The 24,528-nt window shown below is 37.9% G+C and overlaps 1 protein-coding gene across 1 annotated transcript in view; it reads right to left on the bottom strand.

Annotated features, from left to right (window-relative positions):
• Positions 1–24,528, bottom strand: part of LOC131982823 (protein kinase C-binding protein NELL1-like) — a 306,508-nt gene that overhangs the window by 70,851 nt on the left and 211,129 nt on the right. The window contains exons 13-14 of the mRNA XM_059347448.1: positions 23,701–23,826; positions 769–891 (exon numbers count right to left, since the gene is read on the bottom strand). Of these exons, the coding sequence (XP_059203431.1) occupies positions 769–891; positions 23,701–23,826 (249 nt within the window). The remainder of the gene's footprint in view (positions 1–768; positions 892–23,700; positions 23,827–24,528) is intronic.

Below are 24,528 nucleotides of genomic sequence, written 5' to 3'. Positions count from 1 at the left end.
ATGTATATGTATATATATTTGGAAAATAAAACATATATTTCTCGCTAGAAATTTAATCACAATCCATTTTTATGCAGAAACTAAGTCAAAATATTGATTTTTTCACTAAAAATGAGAGAACTGTCCGCCATGTTTTTTGTTCTGACCGCCGGAACCTTGGAAGTCACGTGACTTGGACACAAACCAATAGGAAAAAATATCTATGGAATAGCCACGGGATATGACTGTCATTAACTTGCATTGTAGCGAAATCCGTGTCAGTTTCACGGTAATTTGAGTGATTCCGTGGCTATTCCACGGATTTTGAGTTAAGCGAATCCGTGTCTATTTCACTGATTCCTGTGAGACCAGGTATATATTGTATATGTATTCATGCACAACGCACACAACCACATACTGCACAAACATAATTCTCCTCTCCACCCTCCATCTGTATGACACCGAAGGGCCAATCAGGGGAGGTGCCTGGGCGGGGCGACAGGTCAACAGGGTGCAGGATGTGCAGTGAGGGAGAGGAAGCACACATGTGGAAAAACAGGCTGAAACTGCTCCAGAATCAATTTTCATCATCTCTGTGGCAGCTGCTGCCTGGTTAGGTGATGTGAAGGAGGAGTGAACCAGACCGACCATGATGTTACGGAGCAGAGGATCCGCCACCATCAAAGGATGTGGAGGAAGGGTCGGGCCTGTATCTGTGTGTGTGTGTGTGTGTGTGTGTGTGTGTGTGTGTGTGTGTGTCTGGAGGGCTGTTCCAGGGCAGGAACTTACCTCTGCAGATGGTGCCGTTACCCACGTAGCCCGGCTTGCAGGTACACAGGTGTCCTCTGATGGTGTTGGTGCAGATGGCGTTCTCATCACACAAATTTTGGCTGCTGGCACACTCGTCATGCTCTGGAGAGATGGAGAGAGAGTCCACAGTCAGAACCCATGTATGTGTGTGTGTGTGTGTTTGTTATGTGAAAGATGGAGAGGTCATTGGAAAAATGCTTATTTCTTTTCAAGCTGGGCAGCCATGAAAATTCCACTGATGAGAGGACAGTCAACAAGCTAGTTGGCTGAGGATATGAGATCACAGCTGAGCTTCTCTTCTGCCAATAGCATCCATGTTTCCAAACACCGCTTCAGCCTGGCACGTTCAAAAAATGGATTTGCAATAAATTCTGTAACATGAAGGCTATTTCAAATGATAGCAATGGCACAGCTGCCTTTTCAAGCTTAGTTTTACTTAAAGCAATGAGGTGGTAGAGGTGCTGGGAGCAACAGCTGATGCATGCCAGGTGTGCTGACTGATTGCTCAGTATCAGCATCAATTAGTCTAATGATGTTGGCTTAGATGCTGGTGACTAGTGAGGCACGACATCAAGTAATATATTAGCACTTAACATTCACTAAACCATGTAAACAATTTGAGCTTTCAGATCACTAACTGCAGAGTCAGCCCTGATATTTCCTGCATAAAAGCATGAAATGCAGACTTTATGTAGTAAGTCTCTTTTCTTTTTTCTGTATCTTTGCAGTTTTTACAGATCTTTCTGTGGTTTTCTGTTACTTTTTCATTGTCATTTTATGTCTCTTTGTATTTCTTTCATGTCACTTAACAGTTGTTTTAGTGGTGTCGCAGTAATTTTGTAGTTGTTTTGTTCCTTTTTGTAGTCATTTTTATCTCTCTGTTGATTGGAATTGCATCTAACTGAATCTGGGACTCTTACAATGGTACAAAGCAGCTGCAGTGGCAATTTCAACCGCGGTTGAGCCAGAAAGTATTGGCGGCATGTTTACAATGGTGCCACTCATGTTGGTCACATGAAATGAATATGATCCTAACGTCAAACTTGCATAAGGTTCTGAGTTGAACAGCAATGCACACCTGCTGCATAGGCTAAAATGTAGCCTGCAACAGACCAGGTAAGACTTGTTTTTAGCTTAGCCTATTGCTGGAAATGCCTTTGCTATGTAATTGAAGCAGCTGTTGATGACTTACAAGTCCTACTGGCAGGAGGATTTAGAAGACTCCTTTTATCTCAACTTTTTCAAATATATTTTACTTGGATGACAAAAGAGGTGGGGGCAATGCAAAATAAGATTTCTGTAATTATCAGATTCTATGTGTTTTTTTGTTGTTGTCTTTTTTTTTTTTGCTTTTCACAGTTCAGTCAAAGATGATCAACGCTTCCTATCTGGTTTTTATAATTCATCCAAAACACAGTTACATTACAAATATTAAAGCAGTCAGCAATCAATGATTTGCCTGTTCGCTGCAGAGATGCAAACTAAACCAATCACACTGTAGATAAGGGCATCACATTACCTCATTCTCTTCAGCTGCAGCAGAAAAGTTCAACTGTATCATGTCAATACCCTATAGATGCAGCTTGGGCATTTCTCTGTTTATCCTTGCATTGAAAGTAACACAGTCTTTCATAGTCACTATAGATTCTAGTACCATGAACTAAGAGAATGTGTTATTATAGAAAATAGTAGCAGGTCAGCAACATGAAACAGTTTCCTAAAGTTGTTTCTTTCATGAAATGCTGACTCACTATAAAACGGTGTACAGTAGACAGTGCTGTATGTACTGCACATACCCAGGATCACTGTTTTACATTCTGCTGGGTACAGTTACATGAAATGTTCTCTCAACTCATCTGAAAGCATGAGGGAACAAGAGGTGGGTTTAGTTGTGCAGGTGGTGCAGTTTAGCTCCAGAGGTTTGCTAAATAACCTCAACTTTACTCAGACTTTGGTAGTCGGCCGCATCTGCTGAGGAACCCTGCGAAAGTTTAAGGAATATTTAACAGAAAACTTTTTTATGAGTATCAAAAACTTACCACCTGCACCCTGAAAGGTCGCACAGAAAAGTAGAATTAACTACAACACTGAGCTAGTGTTGTTTTTGGCGGCCTGTTTTAATTTTAGTCTTAGTCTAGTCTTTGTGTCAAGCTGTCTTTTAGTTTTTATTCATTTTCGTCACGTTCATACTCTTTTTAGTCTAGTCAAGTTTCAGTCGACTAAAAGTCTGAGCATTTAGTCTTATTTTAGTCAGAATTATCCGTGACTATTTGTCTAGTTTTAGTTGACGAAATCCGATGACATTTTAGTCTATAGTTTAGTCAATGAAAATTGTATTTCAGTCTCTTTTTAGTAATGTAATTCTATTTAACCGAGTCATTATAGTATAAGTACCTAGTATTATAGATGAAACCAAAATCTTCCTTTAGCCAGACCCATTTCACAATTCAAACAAGGTTGTCTTATAATTATATTATTGTTATTATTGTAACATGTTAGAAGTACACACACATACATTTAAATAAAATAAATAAATAAAATAGCATAGCTGTGGCCAGGGTTTGTTTGATATTTTCTTTCTCTTCTTTGTACATTTTGTCAGTCAAGTTTAAAATTGTATGTCTTTTTGGCACTTTCAACTTTTTGTTCATTTTTGCCATTATGGCGATGAACTCCTCATCTTTGACAATTCGTGCTGGGAGTAGGCCTGTCATGATAACACATATTTTAGGACGATATATTTTCCCAGAAACTATCACGATAAATGATAGTATTGTGGAGTAGATCCTTTTCCACAGCAATGAATTTTTAATCTCAAGAATATTAAACATTGGAATTGAAATGTGGAAAATAAATATTGAAACATCCTATATAAATAAAACATAAATAAACAAACTAGGCCTACAATCAAAACAAATAAAATAGACTCTCGGGCTCCGTTAACAGAAATTGCACTGAGATAAATATTATATTATGTTATATTTGGCAGCTCCTACTGCCTGTCAAACATTTGCAGTATTACTAAAAAAGCACAAAATGTCTTGTGCGTTATAATGCGTCCACTATAAGAGTGGCATGGCTCCTTTAAGAGGCAGGACAGTCAGTGCTAACAGGCTAACAGTTAGCTCTGTAGCAGTACAGTATGTATGTGCATGTGTTCACTAAGCGACCTCCGTTTGTTTACAACAAGCACCAGATACTCATGCACATGCACATTTAGCGAAGCCGGTTTGTTTACGATCAGCAGCGGACACTTTGTGTACAGTAAAGCATGCTTGATGTTTACAATAAGTGGCGGCCGCTGTGCAGTCAGTGACGGCGGACACAGTTGTTGTGCTGAACAGTGAAATCCGAAATGTTTCCACATCACTCTGGCTCTGGCACCAATTCCATTTATTCCTACAAACTTTGTAGAGTCGCGCAGCCGACAGGAAACTTAACATCGAGTAACACATTGACTATGCTTCAGCTGGCTAGCGTCCGCACTGTGTGTGTGTGTATGTGACCTCCAGCACTCGTTGGGGCGGTTTGCAGCCGAGTGCGAAGCAGTTGGGATGAGTCAGCACCTCCAAGTCTGAGGCCATGGTTCTCTGCCAGAAAACGGTGGACTGCCCCCTCTGGGTGGGGAGAGAGGTACTGCCTCAAGCGAAGGAGTTCAAGTATCTCCGGGTCTTGTTCACGAGTGAGGGTAGAACGGAGCGTGAGATGGACAGGCGGTTTGGTGCGGCATCGGCAGTGATGCGGGCGTTGTACCGGACCGTCGTGGTGAAGAAGGAGCTGAGCCGGAAGGCAAAGCTCTCAATTTACTGGTCCATCTATGTTCCAACCCTCACCTATGGTCATGAACTTTGGGTAGTGACCGAAAGAACAAGATCGCGGATACAAGCGGCTGAAATGAGTTTCCTCCGTGGGGTGGCTGGGCTCAGCCTTAGAGATAGGGTGAGGAGCTCAGACATCTGGAGGGAGCTCGGATAGACTGTGTGCATTTCTTCATGGATTAAGCCTTTAGATATGTATATACAGCATTTAGGCCTATACAAATTCAAATCAAAATTACTTTATTTATCCCTGAGGCGAAATTCAGTTAGTCTGTTAGCTATTGAAGAATTAGACAGCCTGATGGCTAGTTTATAATAAAAAATAAATGGAAATTTCACTTTATACAATATGGAATGATCTTTTTTTTTTCTTTTTTGTAAAAGTGTATAAATCCTCAGCTTTAGAAATCAATCGGAACTGCTTTGTCCAATGTCAATTATAGTTCAACTGAAACTATAAATTAATTTAATTAAATAGTTCAGGTGCTTTGAATGTGCATGTCCCCAAACTTCATTGCAGATACTCAAATTACCAAAAAGCCTACAGTGACACATATTGAAGCTGGTGCCCCTGAGGTTCTGCAGCCTTGGGACAGATTCTTCTGTCTAACTTTGACCTTTTTGTAACCGAACCACGTCCAAGAACTTTTATAAATGAGCCTCCACAGTTCAGCTTAAGTGCTCTAAATAGAGACTGAATGGACCCATGAGTGTGCAAGAAATTTATGTAAGATCTAAGCTGCATGCAAATGACTCAATATGAATAAAAAAATATATGTGCATGCTTTATTCCTCCAAAAGTCCCTCTGTTAACTCCTCATGCTACGTTTATGCACAAAGAGATATGCTCCAAATGTTTACAAATAGAACCCAATATTCATCACACTAGGACTTTTTCACTGCAGATGATGTCACAGCAGGAAAATAGTTGTTACTGATAACATCAAAGGCTATTAGTGTTCTGCTAAAGTGTGCAGGTAGGTCATGACACTGTGACAACGAACCTCTGTGCATAATACGGGGACCCTTAATGGAATGCAGCCATCATTTTCTTTGTCTTCCCAGAAAAGGTGTGTATATGTAATATATATTTCTGCTATACTGATTAATTGTGATTCATAAGTGTCCCGCTGCAAGTTTGTCATGTCATCAATGGTGAATAATAATCATCACAGATTTGTGTAACACTGCATCAGCCTGCTGCAGCATGCTAATCACAGCACAATCAACATGTCATACAAGACATACTACATGTTCACTAATGAGCCCCACACTGAAAGATCCTAATGAGGCTCTGCAGCTGACCTGAGGGCACTGTCACCCTGTGTAAGTGGAAATGCACTATTAGAGGAAAAAAAGGGAATTTAGATTCATACATTTTTTAAAAGAGCATAATTATAACAACATGAAATAATAATTACAGATCTCTCTGTTGCTTATAAATATGGGATTAATGGATTTTATGCAACATGTTTATTGATGAAAGTCTTATGGCTGAGCTTATCAAACAGATTAAGCTGCACTTAATGCATCTTCAATTGGAATCTAACATGATTTTTGATGATTATAAACAATACATTAAAAAGACCTTTGATGCTGCTGCAGTACAGCTGCACTGCAGGAGCATCTTTTTTTCTGTATCAAATCATGAACTGTGTCTTTAAGTGCCAGTCAGGACCTGGCCTGAGGCGGCCTCCGCTCACAAGGTACACACTCTGGAAAACACACTCCTCATTAATATGCAAAAGCTTTGGTGGGAGTCATGACTAATACATTTCCTTTAATTAATGAGTGGTGCTCATGAAGCCCCGGAGCAACTGGGAGAAATTATTTAGCTTTTCTCTTCTCAAGGATTTCCTCCCCACGCTGAACTATAAAGTGGAGGTGAATGTCAACAGTGCTGGTGGGATGCGTAAGAGTTTATGTGAAGGGATATGAAATGTAGGCTACATTAATGGTGGAGTAATAGAGGAAGAGTTACATGATTAAATATTCAGTGTGTTAATGGCTGTGAGCTGATGGAAGGGAGAGCAACACAATCAAAACACTGATGGCCGTGGCTGCTTATTAATGCTGTTTAATGTCTGCTGGCCAATTTGAAATTATAGAGTTGGGAGTATAAACAGACAGATGCAGCAGCTGAATTGATGGATAATGAGTAAGTGAAAAACTGCCAAGTTGAATAAGCATTAAATCCCTCCTAACACACACTTAAGGGCGCCACAACCACCAACACCAGCAGCAGCACTAAGACAGTTTGGTATTTTTCTGACCTTGAAAAGTAGTTTTCCCGTCTGTGTAATATTTGAGTGCCAAGCAGTATTTTGGTGCCAAACACAAGGTGCACAGGTGGAAGGAGAGGTGCAAACACATGGAAGTTTCTTTTAAATGAGGCAGCACAAAGCAAGATGTTAGTATTTTGGTGAATATTGAGTCGAATTTCAAGGGGTTTGATCTGTTTTTTTTTTTTTTTTTGCATCTTTTAACTTTTCGTTTGCATTAGTCTTCTGGGTTTTTTTTTTGCATTAATCTCCCCATTATCACATTAATATTTGATATTGACATGTAAAGAACTTTGCACTACATCAAAGGTTGCTTCTTTTTCATCATTCATGTAATCATGAAAAATCATGTTAGATTCCAATTGAAGATGCATTAAGTGCTTAATCAGTCTGATAAGCTCAGCAATAAGGCTTTCATCAATAAACATGTTGCATAAAATCCATTAATCCCATATTCATAAGCAACAGAGAGATCTGTAATTATTATTTCATGTTGTTATAATTATGTTCTTTTAGAAAATGTAAATTATTAATGTGATAATGGGCAGATTACCACAAAAACAACATTAGATAATGCACACAAAAGTTCAAATGTAATAACATTAATGTGAAAATGTGAAATAAAATAAGTAGAAACAATAAATGAGTCAATAATAATGAAGTCAATATGCCAAATTCCAGTCAAAAGACAAGTGAGAAAGGTGAGTTTAAAGCTTACGTTTTAGGACAACAACACTTTAAACTTGGGTCAGATTCCCAGAAGGATTGTTCCAACAGCACAATGCATAAAAGCTAAAAGCTGCCTCACCAAAGGGTTTTGTCCTCCACTTCAGAACGACTACAAAGCTCCAGCCGGAGGACCTGAGGGGCCTTTCTGCCTCATGCATTTAAAAGCACTCCAGCCAAGTCAGTAGGTGCAAGACTGAAGAGTGAAATCAATCAACATGTAAAGAGCTTCTGTGTGTTTGAGGGGTGCACTACTCTCTTTCTTTTCTACTAACGATTGTACAAGAACTTGTATTAGTAGAGATGTATGGAGATGTCGTTTTCTGTATTATCTCTCTCTTTCTTCATTCAGACTGAAGGACAGACATGGTTGTGGTTTAAACCAAAAGTCAAATTACAGCTTTCACAGAATAATTAATGCATGGTATTAACCATCAGAGATTGATAAGATCTAGCTGTTTTTTTAACGACAATTCAATAACTTAACAAAGTGATGAATGACACCGTCACTGTAAAGTTCTTACACTGACAGGAGTGAGCTGAGGGATTCTCCTGGAGATAACAACAGCCTCTGTGAGAGCATGCTGCCCGTCTCTGTCAGGTTTGGTTTAATTAGTGATGATTAGAGAGTGATGTGGTGTCAGGTCTGGACATGTTGAGGTGACCCCCCCAAAGTGCCGGGCTAATGATGCGTAATGACTGATCATCAGGACCATGGACAGTCACAGTTTCTGCAGCGTCAACACACCGAAGAAACTGAGGTAATAGGCAGGAAAAAGTATTCAAATCCCTTACTTAAGTAAAAGTACTAATACCACACTGTGAAATTACTCCACTACAAGTAAAAGTCCTGCATTCAAAACTTACTGAAGAAAAAATACAAAAGTACCGGCATCAAAATGTACTTTAAGTATTAAAAGTACAGGTACTTGGTATTCAGAAAGGCCCCACTCAGATTATTTTATATATTCTAAATATGCTATTAGATTATTATTATTGATGCATTTATGTAAGCAGTGTTTAAATTTTGCAAAGATAGGGCTCATTTGAACTACTAAATATACTGTTATAAACTTTTATTTAAAAAAAATGCCTAATCACGATAAATTGATCATGTTTTATGTTAAATCTCGACCTATAAAGTACCTAAAGCTGTCAGGTAAATGTGGTGGAGTAAAAAGTTAAGTAAAGGTAAAAAGTTACATAAAATGGAAATACTCAAGTAATGTACCTCAAAACTGTGCTATAGTACAGTACTTGAGTAAATGTACTTAGTTACATTCCACCACTGGTAATAGGAGGAGCAGAAGGATGACTCAATTTTGCAGAATGGCTAAAACTATATATTCCTCACTAATGAGGGCAGGTCGGAGCTAGCGCTGTGTCTGAAATCACTGTTTCCTATCAGGTTAGTAGTGAGCAGTAGATCCCCTACAGTGCATACAATTGACACATTCTCCACACAAGGTGCTCCAGATTGAAAATGTTTATTTTTTTTCTTAACTTACTTTATTTGTACAAATGACATTTTCCTGGTGACTTTACTGACAGTAAATACTAGTTCTTGTCTCTTTAAATTAGAGTTTTGTTTCTGTTGGTGTCACAAAGCCTCTGGATAAATGCTAATATATTTAGCTCAAAATAAACATTTAAAATGCACGGTCAACTATTGGCCTCCATTTGCACTGCAGAGAGCTAATGATTTGTGTCCACTCATGTCCTCACCTGGATTTGGCATAAATCATGCTGTCTGTGAAATGCACTTCATGTTCAGTCTCAATTAAACTCCTACGTAAAATCTAAAGCCGAGAAGTTTGTTAGCTCAGATAGGGTACTTCAGTGGAATTGTTTCTGCAATTTTACATTTCTACTGCACTGCATTTCAGAGGGAAAATAATACTACACCACATCTATTAGATAGTTGCAGTTCCTTTTAGGATGAATATTTTACTACAAACAGCATGGAAACTGATAAAATAGACATACATGGCAACATGGAATACATGGTTAAAAAATTATGTGATTGTTTCCGAACTTTTGACTTTTATGTGTCCTTACAAAATATCAGTGTTTAGTTATGTGTTCCTTTGTCAACTTTCAAATGTCCTCCCCTCCAAACTTCTTCAATGCTCTCATTTAAATAACTTTTTCAAGGCCAAAAGCATTAAAGTTATCCAATATAACAGAAATAACAGTTAAGATTTGAGAAATGCCCTAAATCGAATAAAGTTTTGTGTAGTAGGACTTCTTCTCTCCTCTCCCATTAATCATCTGACCGCTCAGATTTATGCACATTTTGCTGTAAGCCCTAAAAGAATAAGAAACAGCCATTTTTCATGGTTTTTGCAAAGTTGTGTGAGTGCAGATTGACAGATCAGAAAATGTTCACAGGAAGCCTTACGGAAGGCAATGACAACCTCTGCAGAATTCATGTTTTATTATCTTTACCAAACTTGTTTCATTCTTTCCCACTGCTGTCTGATTTATGGCTCTTGACTTCCACTTGCCCTTCATGCTCACAGTCTAAAGTTTAAAGCTTTCTGGACTGTTTTTTCTCACACTTACACACATAAGACAGGCAGCTAAATGCCTTCAAACATATACAATATAAGTAGCTCTGACCTGGTGTGAAATTGTGCACAGTGTGGAGGATAAAACTAACAAATTATGACATATTGTAGACTGCTGGGTGTGTATCAGCAAACAAATTACTTCAGTACATACTGACGACAGAGGTTTTATATTCTGCACCTTATTCAGGGAGTTTGTTTTGAGTTGGTTTGTTTGATTCAGAAGACAGACTTTTTGTGAGATATGTGAGCTGAACTACTTTTGTAAAGACAGCTGAAAATCAGTAGTGGAATGTAACTAAGTACATTTACTCAAGTACTTTAAGTTTTGAGGTACTTGTACTTTACTTGAATATTTTCATTTTATGTAACTTTATAGAACATTTTTAAGCAAATATTGTACGTTTTACTCCACTACATTTAGCTGACAGCATGAGTTACTTTCCAGGTTGAGATTTAACATAAAAAAACATGATACATTTAAAGTGAAACATGTTTGTAAATTAAACCTTACAACAGTGTATTAAGCACTTAAAATTAGCCTTATCATTACAAAATTCATCAATACAAATAATCTAAAAATATATTTAGAATATATTTAACAATCTGCATAATGAAAACTTTTACTTGTAGTGGAGTAATTTCACAGTGTGGTATTATTAGTACTTTTACTTGAGTATACTTCTTTCATCACTGCTGAAAATAAGTGTGCACCAACTCTAATGTTGTGTGCTTTTGAGGGCCAGTCAGCTGATTGAGTGGCATCTGTCTTGAGCTTTTAAAAGCTCTGTCTCTCTACCAGCCAGTAAATACTGCAGCAGCAGCAGCAGCAGCAGCAGCAGTGACTCCACACAACACAACACATACTCTTTTATTTGATGCCTATTTATACTTGTCTTTTTTCCTGTTTCCTGTTCCGTTCTCTCATCACACATAATTTACTCAAAGTGGATCGGTGATGTCACTTCACATTACGTTTTTCATGTCAAAGATGAACTAAACCAAAGTCAGTGTTGTTCATGTCAAAGATATGTCTGCAGACATTTGCTTCCTCATATTTCATCTGTCTTCTGTTCTTTTTTCCCAGAAGGTTTTTTTTTCTAAATGCTCTCTAAAACTTAACAAAAGCTGTGTGTATTAGGGGATTTAGGAGTAAAACCAACACCTCATGATTCACTTTAACTTTGCATAATAAATTTCTAAAACATGTCCTCATCTCTTTAGCCGTCGCCTTGTTCAATAATGTCAAGCAGAACACTTCAGTAATGTGGAATTTAATGACCAGTGACAAGCCCATAAAAAAGAACGGAGCACGGCAGGATTTTTTCTGTTTCGTCTTTTTTTTTTGTGCCAACGCAAAGTCGTCATGCTCACTTTCTGCCTCGGCCTTGCTGCTCACCTTGACGTGATGTGAGCTCAGCAGAGATCTGTTCCGTGTCACGGGGGGAAAAATATTGATTGCCTGTCATAGCATTTAGCCTGGAGGACATGGGTTTCCATAAAATTAGTTGTAGAAAAATTTTTGCATTTCCCGCTGTAATCCACCCGGAGTTCAGAATGCTGTTTTATTCTGACCCCCGAGTCAATTTATTCAACCCTACACAGCTGCTTTTCAATAATGCTGCATGCAAGTCGTGTGTGTGTGTGTATGTGTGTGTGCTCAGAAATCAGAAGATTTCATCATTAAGATTTTATGAAACAAAACAGGTCTAAAGGGCTTATTGCAAAGGGCAATGTGGATTAAAGGACATGTATAATCCTTTAATGATCCAGATCTATTTCCCTTTTTCCTTTATTTTTTTGCAGTATAATTTATACTATTAAAAATACAAGGTCATGTATTTTGAATCTTAAAGGGAAAGTTTAAATTTTTTGTCCATAGTGAGCGTAATACCTAGATTGAATTTAGCATGCATCCAGTTTGGAGAAGAAGGCAGAAATACCAGCACTGAAGCTAAGCAATGTACTGTATGTTCACTATACCATCATAACATGCAGTTTAAGTTTATACAGGGGGAAGTAAAGCTACTATCTGTCCTCTGAATCTATGTATTGCTGTTGCCGCCATCCACATCGGTACTAAGCTTCCGTGCTGGTATTTCTTTGTGCTCTCCAAAGTGGAGATTGATTGATCGCAATCTACTGTAAGAACTATGCAGGATAGATCAAGTATGCGAGATCTGACACTGGAGAACAGGAGTGAGCATTCTCTTTCCACCAACAGTCGATGTGGTTCCTCTAAATAAAGACAATCTTTCCTTAAACTTAAATGTTTTCCTAACTTTGTGCCAGCAGTAATAAGCAGTAAACATTGACCAGTCTCATGAAAAGCATTCATTTTGAAAGACGTGTATCTGGAGACCGAATGAATGTATTCACTCTCCTTTTTGCTCTGTTTTGGAATCCACCAGCTCCTGGGAAACATATCAGTGTCTTTAGCAGCTCAATGCTCCGCTATGCCGTCCAATAACTTTGTCTGTCTGATGTTTGGTACTTGACAGGTAGTGTACAATGGGGTTATGGGTTTTCCACTGAAAACAGCTGCCTGCACAGCGCTGATATGAGCGGTGAGAGTGAACCAAAACAATAAAGTTGCGAGCCACAAAACAAACCAATAAACTGAAAGATGCTCAAATGCTTGGAGCTGAGGGGAAGCGCATAGTGGGGTGATAATACTGTGTGGGTTTGATATTATGAGCAACCGCTTTCACATACAGAACGTTATGTGATCCATTGTAATATAAACATTAATTATACCCACTTCAACTGTAGAGGGACGGTATATATGAGCAGTTTTTGTACGGGTCATGTGGGTCATTTTGGAAGGCACTTATGAAGGTATGGGGACTTGAATTGACAGAAATGGTGGGTGGCAACAAGCTGCTGCTGAGACTATAACTGCCCCAAATTAAACTGTGTGCAAAACAATATCACTTATAACACCACATTTTCAACATTTTTTTTATTTCTCCTCCAGATTAAAAAAAAAAAAAAAAATAGCAAATAGACTGAATTATTGACACACTTTAAATACCAAAGTGCTTCACAATATGCCTACCATTGACCCAAGCATCAAAGCACAGATGTTTACAGGTGATGGCACCTTATTTATAAGGATTAGGATGGAAAATAAGCACATTTTAGCAAAAAAAGGGGGCAGGAAAGCAGGAAAATCCACCAGAGGATATCATTAACATGAAGCGCTTCAACCCTCTGAACGCCCAAGGTGTGCTCTTTTTTTACTCGCTGTGGCCTTGTATTTCACTGCAATACATAAAATCCTGCTGCTCTATGGAACCAGCACAACCATAGCTAGAAGTACGGACAACTCAATAATGTCTTTTGTGCAGAATAACACAGTTATAATGTCAGAAATCATAAAAAAAGAAAACGCAACTTCAATTTCTGTGATTTTTTAAAATTGGATTTAACTCATTAATATTGGAAAAACAAGTTGGGTTTTCACATGCTATACATATTGTAAGTTGTAAGTATTGTCATGTTTCCAGCCACCCCTGTCCTCTACTCTCTGCTCTGTGCAAACAGATTTTCAGTGAATATTTGTCTCATGACAATTTATTTGAGCAGAATCAATCATGGCTTCACAGTGATTCTGAGGAGCAAAATTTAATGTTTTTTTACAGGATCTAGTTATTCCAAACAATTTATTTTGGCAACGTTTTAAATGAGGCATTCATTTTGGTTACTTTCTCTAAGGTAAAGTTTTGTAACCGATGACCCGTTCGAGGACTGTCGGAAAGTTCAAATTCTTATGAAAATGGCTGTTTTCACAGTTTCTTTCTATAAGAAATTAAAACTTTTTTTTTTCCTTTAAAGAAAACATACTTTTCCAGAGGTGTTAAAGCATAAATGCTTCTCACCATGCTGCAAGTATTCTCATTTACATCATAAATTAGAGTTGTTTCTTTGGTGGCATTAGCGCTCGGTTTGCTTTATAGCATCCTGAACACCCAGTTCATATCTCCTCTGTGTAGCTCTGTGTAGCAGAGGTACTACAATTCATTTACTACCCAATGAAATATACAGCTCACGGCAATAAAGATGCTTAAGCTGCAATTCACATTAATGAAAGCATGTTCCATTAATGTGCTCTGTCAGTTAACATCCATCCCATAGCCACAGTGTATTATTATTATTACACGCGTCCCCATGTGGATTCAGTCAAGGGAACAATGCATCGTGGGAAGAAAAGACAAAGCTTAGAGAGAAGAAGAGTAACATGAGGACAGACATCACGCTGCATGGTTGTTCAGTCTGACGCTGATGAGCAGGAAGAAACCCTCCTTACATCAAACCTTTATGGAGAAGCTAAATATAAACAGCAGCTTCTCAGAGCCAATTACAAATGGATGAAAGTGAGGACTAAGGAAAACTTATCTGTCTCTTTTCCAAACTGTGTTTGATGGGCTTATTAAATTGGCTGGTGCCGAGCCAGCCTGACAGCGTGACCTCCATTTTTGAAGAGTTAATGTATACAGGGAGGGTTGCCAAGGTTTCCCGGCTCGTCACACCTGAGCTCCACATTCATTACATGTATAATTGGAATTGGATTTGATTAAATTTTCATTAAACATATAATGTGTCTTGAGGGGGGATGCAGCCTTTCCCAATGCTAGAATTTTGGTGAATATATGTAGCAACTGATGCATGAAATTAATGGCAGCTTCTTTTGGTCAGACACAGCAGAGCCAGAGCTTATTGTCTATCAGAAACAGCTTGATAAGAAAATAAGAAGTCAAGTATTGATCAGCAGAGTGCAGTTGAGGAGAGGAGAGAAACATATATTAAAGGAAGCAAAGCAGCAGCACGTGACGTGGCTGCTGTCTGAATGAAGGATTAGCCGACTGAAAGCAAACACTTAAATCTGCTCAATTCAATCAATACACTTAAAGTACCATCATGTGTTAAAGTCAGCCGGAGGAACAATACGGGAGCTGTAAGTGAGCAGACTAATGATATTAATTAAAGCCTAATTTCAGTAGATCCATAGAAGTAAAACAAAACGATCAAATTATTTATTGATTGTTATTTTCCTGTTCAGGCAATGACTTTACATTTATTACATTAATTAAGATAAGTATATTATAAAATAACAGGGCAGAGTGTTCTCAGTCACCGGAAGTTATAGCTATGAAAATAACTGCAATTATTAAATAACACATGTAACTGTGAGCCACAGTGGCCATCGTAATTATGATGGGGAGGAAATGATAAAATTAGTCGTCATAAATAAAGGCAGACCTTTAAATAATAAACATTTTGGGTTTTTTTCATTCGATTGTGATTATTACATTTAAATTTATTAAAAGTAAGGGTCAACAACAGATAAAAATAAAACTTTTTCCTGCTGAAACTCTATGTGTACATAAGCCAACAATCAGTCAGTAACAATATGTTTGTGATAGAATACCATCAGCCAAATTATTGGCTTCACAATATAATGTTAAAATGTTGAAACTGGCATATTATACCTAAAAATCACATATTACATTCTCATTCTGTTCACTATGTTGTTCAATTATTATTGTTATCAATTAATTTTTTTTGTTTTGTTTTTGTAAATTTGACTCTTACACTGACCTTGAGTGATAACAAGGCACCTACAAATACAATATACTATTATTATTATTATTATTATTATTATTATTATTTTATTCTTGCTTATTTGTGTCTTTTCTTTTGCTTTGATTATTTATTTATTTATTTTTGATGGTGTTTGGGTTGTTATACTTAATTTTATTTCATATACCGTTGTCATAATTAGTTTTTGGTTTTTCTTATTATAAATTACTTGGCTTCTTGTCTCTGCTATTCATGTCTTCACTTGTTCTGCAATCACTGTAGTGCACAATAATACATAAATTAAGTCCCTTTATAGGGTGAATGGGACAGATAATGTACGGGTCAGACAAACACAGAACTGTAGCCCTGGAGACCCACATCTACCTTTCCCGGTTAAACCAAAAGTCAATGATATTTTAAATTAGGACAAATAAAAACCTCCATATGTAGATATGTGAAGTTCCTTTTTACGTCAACTATGGACGCCTCCAGTAGTTATGTATTGAAGTAGTTATTCCTGTTCATTTCCCCTAACCTTAAAGTACTTTTGGTGCCTAACCCTAACCAATTAGTTTCACTTTTCAATGTCTTTGAAACAACAAGCATGTGACCATTTCACAATGTTAAATACGAAAGTCTTATTCCATAATTAAGGCTATCATATGAACCTTTGTGCACAAGTTTTCTATACCACACAAACTGTTGTTGAGGATACATTGAACAGAGAGGGATATCTTATAGTTGGACTATCAACTATTACAGTTATGAATCTAGGATGAGAGCAAACAGTTGTTCGTTAGAGTCTACATTTCCAAGTCTTTCTAAGTGGTAAAAACGAGGTCATTATTTCAATAAAGCAAAAAAGCTGAGTTTTACTCAAGCACAGCATATATCATTTGAATTAAATAAAAGTAAGTGTCATCAACAGACCAAAACAAAACGTTTTTGTGCTAAAATTCTGTCAGTCAATACAATTTAAAATGTAAAACAATCAGTCAATACCAATATGTTTGTGATAGAATACCACCAGCCAATAATATTGCCTTGACAATATAATGTTAAAATGTATGAGTTCTTAGAGTGTCTTGAGACCACCAGAGAGTAAAAGCTGCAGCTTGGCAGTCAGTGATCTCTTTAAACTATTAGAGAGGTTCAGTGTCTTCACCCAGTCATACAGTGTGCAAAGCTGCAGCTTCTAAGAGACGAAGAATTCATTTCAAAAATGGCTATACTACACTTTATCTGCAGGCCTGAGCTGAACCTGCAGTCAGAGTTTATATACAGGACGCAGCCGAGAGAAAGGAAAGACCTTAAACCTCTCATTCCAGCGGTTTAATCTGTAACTGTGAGCCTTATCAGCGCCTGCTTAATGTAGAAAACAATTCCTCTAAAACCCAGAGATCATAAGATAAGTACACAGTGGGAGTTGGACAACCATTTCCACAATTACCTATGGCAGACAACTATTATCCACCAACACATGGAGTCAGAGATCATAATGACCTTCCACGGGGGAAATCACTTGGTTCTACTTGCACTGCACCATAAAGTGTAAACATCGGTATCACCGACACTTTAGCAAAACGGAGCCAGAGCTTTACAATAATTCACATTATCCTCTTGAAAATAATGGATAAATGTCCCTGTCTGTATACTAACCTAAAGCCAGTAAGCTTTTCTATTTCCTTAAACTCAATATGTACACAAAAGCAGTCTAAAATGTCCTTTGAAATGAGGGCACCCAATGTTGAACATCATATAAAGATTTATATATCCACATGGGGACGCGTCATGACTATTGGAAAAACAAACTGGGTCTTCACATGTTATACTTATTGTACTATTTCATTTTTACAACCTCTCCTATCCTGTCCTCTCCTCTCAGCTCTGTGTAAACAGCCTGAAGTTTTGTCAGATTTTTCACATGACCATTCACCACAGCAGAATCAATCATGGCTTGAGTGTCACTGAGGAGTGCAGAATTTAATGTTTTTTAACAGGGTCTAGTTATTCCAAACTGTTTCTTTTTGGCAATGTTTTAAATTAGACATGTATAATAAAGTAATTTTTGATAGAATATATATCAATAATATCAAATTTGTTAGCTCTGTTTTGGTTATTTTTTCTAATTGAAACTTTTGTAACATATGATCCATTCAAGGACTGTCGGAAAGTTAAAATTCTGACAATAAGGCCTGTTTTCACAGTTTCTTTCTATGAGAAAGAACACATGAAGTCAGAGATCATAATGACCTTCCACAGGGAAAATCAGTTGGTTCTGCTTGCACTGCACCATAAAGACCAAGTGTAAACATCGGTATTACTTACACTTTAGCAAACTGGAGTCAGAGCTTCAGAGCTCCATAATGAAAATAATGGATGAATGTCCCTGTCTGTATACTAACCTAAAGCCAGTAAAGCTTTTCCATTCCTTTAAACTCAATATGTACACAAAATTAGCATCAAATGTCCTTTAAATGAGGCCACCCAATGTTATTTTGAACAGCATTTAAAGATCTATATATACAACACTTTTCCAAGTGCCCACAAGTGTCTTGACTATTGGAAAAACAAACTGGGTCTTCACATGCCATACATATTGAACTATTTTCATTTTTCAACCTGTCCACTCCTCTCAGCTCTGTGTAAATAGCCTGCAGTTCTGTCTGATATGTCATGTGACCATTCATCTCAGCAGAATCAATCATGGCTTTAGAGGTGTCGCTGAGGAGTGCATAATTTAATGTTTTTAACAGGGTCTAGTTATTCCAAACTGTTTCTTTTTGCACCATGAAGACTGAATGTTAACACTGGTATCACCTACACTTTAGCAAAAAGGAATAAGAGCTTTATAATAATCCACATTTTCTTCTTGAAAATAATGGATAAATGTCCCCATCTGTACATTAACCTAAAGCCAGTAAAGCTTTTCCATACCTTTCAACTCAATATGTACACAAAATCAGTCTCAAATGTCCTTTAAATGAGGGCACCGAATGTTATTTTGAACAACAACTAAAAAGATAAAGTCGTCCTGGACTAACAGCAAACTCTTTTGGGCTGCCTGAGCTCGGCTGTGGCGACAGCTCTGTGGCATTTTGAGAAGCGGAGATATGGAACGTCACACTTCCTGCCACCTCTCTTCCTCCCTCCGTCCGTCCCCTGTTTCCCCCAGAGCTGCATGGCTGCTTCCACAGAGGTGAAATCAAGTGGAACCACAATTACCGCAGCCTCCTATTGTTTACAGGGAGCTGTCTTCACAAAAGACAGGCTCCTCCGCCAGGCAGCAGAGACAGATTGAAAGAGAGAGAGAGAGAGAGAGAGAGAGAGAGAGAGAGAGAGAGAGAGACGAGGCAGAGGATGTCCAATGCAAGAGGTGATACATGATGTGTCGTGTAAAAGCCGCGATAGGTGACATTTTATTCCTCTGAGGAAGGATCCGCTCAGACTGTAATATGAGGGTAAATTTGTATGGTGCCCACGGAGATGTAAGGTAAGTTTGTGGGTGGACAAAGCCAAGAGCTGTCTGATGTCCACAGAGACACACGTACAGTACACGCACAAACGCTGGCCTGAAGCTAAAAGGCATGGAACAAACACAAACAGTGCTGTCAGTGATTGTCATCAAACACATTTCTCCTGCTGTCCCCGTGTTTTATCTCAGCTCTGCTGGATTGTAACAATTCAGGTGAATTCTTTACATCTAACTGAGGACATGTGCATGATGCTACGGTACAGTCACTACCTGCTGAGTGGCAAACATGAAACACTTGGAACCTGCATTGTGTGTTCACAGAAAACAACAATACAACATGGACAATCCTTCAGAAAATGTAAAGAGCTTTTGTGCAAAAAACAGCAAGCTTTGACAAAGGTGTCTGACAAACCTCCCTCTCACAACTTTGAAGTGCTTACATGTTTATGGAGCATTCATGCTTTTTGGTATGACTGCAATATTTCAGAGGGAAACATTGAACTTTTTATTCCACTACCATTGTCTGGCAAAATAGCTACTACTTGCATTGCAGGTTAAGACTGCACATGCCAAACATTGGTCAACTCTTTTACAAAAAGCTGTGCACAAGTGATTAGAAGGGCGTTTGGAGAGTGCAGACCTCCAATAAGGCCATGCCCTATCTTGCAATCTTAACTGATGTGAAAACAGTTCATGCATCTGCCCCATGATTTGGATCTGCTCCAAACTGTTATGGGTTCTTCTGTGGCCTACGCTCCACCCTTCCACCAAGTTTGATGAAAATCAGGCCAGTATTTCTGAATCCTGCTGAGAGAAATAAACCAACAAACAAACCAAACTGGGCATAGGCTCTTTGGCAGAAGTAATAATATCCAATATTTCAACAGTATGAAAGAGATCATTCTGCAGTATGTTGATGTATTATTTGCTGATACTGTAATAACTCTGGTATTCAACTGGTGTTGCTGACTTTAGTTAAGTAAAAGGCATTATACTTCCTTCACCAAGGCCGACCAACTACCCAATTTCTGAATGAAAGGTAATGAAAAGCTAGAGATGCTACAGCGCAATATTTTTTCAGTAAATGTGGTTTGTAAAAAAAGTTTAGTGTTAAAAGTAGTCCAGTTACAATGCACAACAGTCTATAAAACTGGAACCTTAAAAAAACAGTGCAAAGCAGCGTGGTAGTCAAAAAAATCCTTAAAAAAACAGTATGTCCAAATCCGTTGTAAGGGTATGAACAATCCATTTGTTTTAATCCAGGCAGACTAACCCCAAAAGGTACAGTGGGTGTTATAATAGGATCAGGCAACTACAGTATATGCCTCCAGGCTCTGTTCAGGCTACCATTACATACTCTTCCCTATATAAAGCATATAAACACTAAATGTATTGTACAGCATACGAATCACTGATGATTAGTATGGCTAAAATCTTTTCAAGATATTCATATTTATTTTCTGCTAGCTTGACCGATTCATAGCAGCCACAGTAGGTTGTTTGGAACATATTTGAGGAGATAATGTTGCAGATCAAAGGGACATCAACTACTTTAAAACATAATAATCCTGAGTGAACTCTGTCCTAGCTAATCGCTTGATAGAACAAGAAAACCAGAGAAACCAGAGACTGGCCTCTGCTGTGTCTGTGTGTGTCCTGCTTAATGCAGCAAAAGCAATATCATTACCACAAACCTTTCCACATCCAGACACAATGAAGCAAAACAATACAGATTTTAGCACAATGCACCAATTACAGAAGCTAATGCGCAATCGTGTTAGCATTGTGAAATACGAGCAGTCGCCTCCCGGCGCCATGACTGCTAACGCTGTGTTACATTCATGCGGAGGTTCTGAAAGCCCAGGAGAAGAGGCTGGAGGAGAAGCAGGCAGAGGGAAAAGGAGACAGAGAGAGGATTTATCTCTCCCAGCAGATGTAGAGCAGGCTCCTAGGGCTCCCAGTCAGCAGCCAGGACAGTTTACAAGCTGCAAAATAGATTGATTGTCTATGGATCCTTGTCCCTGCGTGGCTGCCAACTCTGAGCTAATTAAAGAACACTTCTCCGGAGAAACGCAGCAACCAAGCACATCCTATTCACTCTTGAGAAAAAATGTTGCTTTAAACCCCTTCCCAGGAAAAACACCATAAACCAGAACAGGTGTCAGTGTACTGTATGTCGAGGAATGGCTTAAGCCACAGAGATAAACTTAGATGGAAAATATGTTGGGAAAATTGTTTCCATACTTGGCCCACATGACATTCAGCTCCGACAAGGTAGAGCTGAACTGACAAGCAATTAAGAAACTGAATGGCGGCCAGTATTCTTGTCTGATCAAATGCAATTCTCCCAACCTTTAATTTCACTACATACTTTCATTCCAGGAAACTAAAGAGCATCATAATTGGAGAACCATGTGGCCTGCAGGTGAGCGAAGCTGCTGTTTTCCAACACATTTAGGAATCGGCATGAAAACTGCAACTCATTTTTATGAAAAGGTGGAGAGGAAGAATATTAACTCAAGTACTAGATGTTTGTACAATTGTGAGGTACTTTACTTATTAATTGCCGAAACTGTGACAACACTGTTTTAATGGGAATAAAACAGTGTTGTCATGGTGGGTATAAAAATGGTTTAATTCCCTGTTGTACCAGACTAAAAAGCAGTGATGGAATGTAACAAAGTACATTTACTCAAGTACTGTACTTAAGAACATCTTTGAGGTACTTGTACTTTATTTCAGTATTTTTGAGGCAAATACTGTATTACTGTTTTACTCAAATATATTTAGTTGACAGCTTTAGTTATTTTAAGGTCAAGATTTAACATAAAAAACATGATTGATTTAATATGATTAGAGTTTTTTTTTTTTAATTAAATCTCATAACAGTAAAATAAGTAGTTCTATCTAGTAGCTCTATTTTTACAAAATGAAAATGCTGCTTACATAAATGCATCAATCCAAATAATCCAATAATATATTTGGAATATATGTCATAGATCATTCTGCATAACGAGTACTTTTACTTTTGATACTTAAAGTACATTTTGATGCTGATACTTTTGTACTTTTACTTCAGTAAGTTTTGAATGCAGGACTTTTACTTGTAGTTGAGTATTTTACAGTGCAGTATTATCACTTTTACTTAAGTAAGGGATTTTAATACTTTTTCTACCACTGCTAAAAAGTCTAGGATAGCATCTCTGTGAGGCATTATTTAGACACATGGGTTCATTAAGCTAAATGCTAACGTGAGCTAACGTGCTTATAAACAATGGATGAATATAAATGTGCACTTTTAGTACTTGCAGTCTAAGCCCTGATCAAGTCTGTGACATACCGTGAATGGGACATGCAATGAGACAGAACTCATCTCAAAGTATTTTTCAGAACAGTTTTTAACGGTATTGATATTGGCAGCGTATGCAGGACTTCAACAGTCTGGCTTGGGATAAAATAAGCTGTATATGATCTTATATATGCAGGGTCTGCAGCTTTACATCCCAGCTATATAATAGTTATGGTCAGAACGTGCAGTAAAACTTTTTTTTCCTTTTCATGTGCTGCCAAACACAATATAATGTTCACATTAAACCCTCAACTAATGACCCCCACATCACAGACGGACAGGAAACAACTTTTGCCTGACTAAGTTTACAGATCATAACAAGTTGGAAGTATTCAGCCGTTACATATTCTGGATGTGGATTATGAAACTTTAGTATGCCAATAAATGTTTAAAACAGAGTTGAATGCAGTAAATGTCTTTATTAATATTATTATTATCTCCGTGAGGCAAAAGCCTGCAGGAGTGTGTGTGTGTGTGTGTGTGTGTGTGTGTTTATCCGTGACTAATCTCACATACTTCAGCCTCAAGTTTTTTGCACCATCTTCACATTTTGGTTTTAGCATGTTGGCATCCTGACATTTGCTAATTAGCACTAAACAAAAAGCAAAGCTGAGACTGCTGAAAATGAAAACGTGTTTTACATGAAGGCACTTTTGTGGCCTTTTTTCCCCCATGCATGTGAAATTTAAATGATGATGCTATTCAATCAAAATGGATTATTAAACTGGTCCTCTGGAACATGAATGTTACTGAAAAAATTATTTAGATTCATGCTATTTAGATTTGTTGATTCCTTCTAGTCAAAAGTATTCCTGGAGTCCTACAAGGTCCTGGATGTGGGAGAGCAACACTCAAAGTTGCCCAAACCAGGGTAGGAACACCAGTTCTTATTTTCAGTTAGTAGTATGTTAAAAAAGTAATAGCAATTCAAGTCCAATGTGAATTGGAATGTGAAATGTCAAACACCCCCTGCATAGATATCCTGTATTTGCTCTACTTCTTATTAAAAAGATTAAATTAAAAGTGAGAAAAACTACTACACTACGACTGTGTCTCATTATGTAATACGACCTGACGAGTCAGCGTGTTTGCATGCATGCAGACGTACCGGTGCAGGAGTATTCGTCCACTCTGATGAAGCCTGGCAGACAGTCGCAGCGATGGCTGCCGGGCAGGTTGACACACGCTGTGTTGGACTGGCAGTAATGCATCTGGGTCGCACACTCATCAATATCTGAGGACAAACAGAGCAGATACAGTGGATTAATAACTAGCAGACAGTTCTCCAAAGACACAAAGACACACAGCGAATCCTCAGGCAGCTGATGGAGCAGGTGCATGACGCTCAATGAACTGCTTCAACACTGTTGCTTTAATCTCATTAGAGCGGACTGGTCTCTGTGTGTCACCTTGCTGCTTACAGGTATTAGAGTGTTGCCAATGCAATAATTGCCTTCATATATCAATCACAGACAAACAAGACAACTTTTTCAATGGATATTTTCCCCCCACTTCAACATAAACTACAGTGTATTGTTTTGTTAACGTCTGAACCCCTGAAATGTATGTTTTCTTTAAAAGATTGCCCATAAAACGCTCAGATGAAACTGTATTAACAGCCATGTCTCATTGAAAAAAATCACCAAAAAACTAGATCCTGTTAAAAACATGAAATGAAATTCTGCTCCTCAACAACACTGTGAGGCCATGAATGATTCTGCTGAGACAAAGAGTCATGTGACAAATATTCACTGAAAATCTGTTTACACAGAGCCGAGAGGAGTGGACAGGAGAGGTTGTAAATAAAGTGGGCGCTTGAAATGTGTTGCATATACTGTATATTAATGCCACTTTATTCATTTTTAAAAAAAATGATCAGATGAATCAAAGAATCCCACATTGCATGTTTTTCTTTTTTATGATTTATGTCACTATA

Source organism: Centropristis striata, chromosome 2 (genome assembly GCF_030273125.1).
Source record: "Centropristis striata isolate RG_2023a ecotype Rhode Island chromosome 2, C.striata_1.0, whole genome shotgun sequence".
Classification (NCBI taxonomy): domain Eukaryota; kingdom Metazoa; phylum Chordata; class Actinopteri; order Perciformes; family Serranidae; genus Centropristis; species Centropristis striata.
The sequence above is the reverse complement of the archived record's forward strand: the minus strand, read 5'-3'. Positions and strand labels throughout refer to the sequence as shown.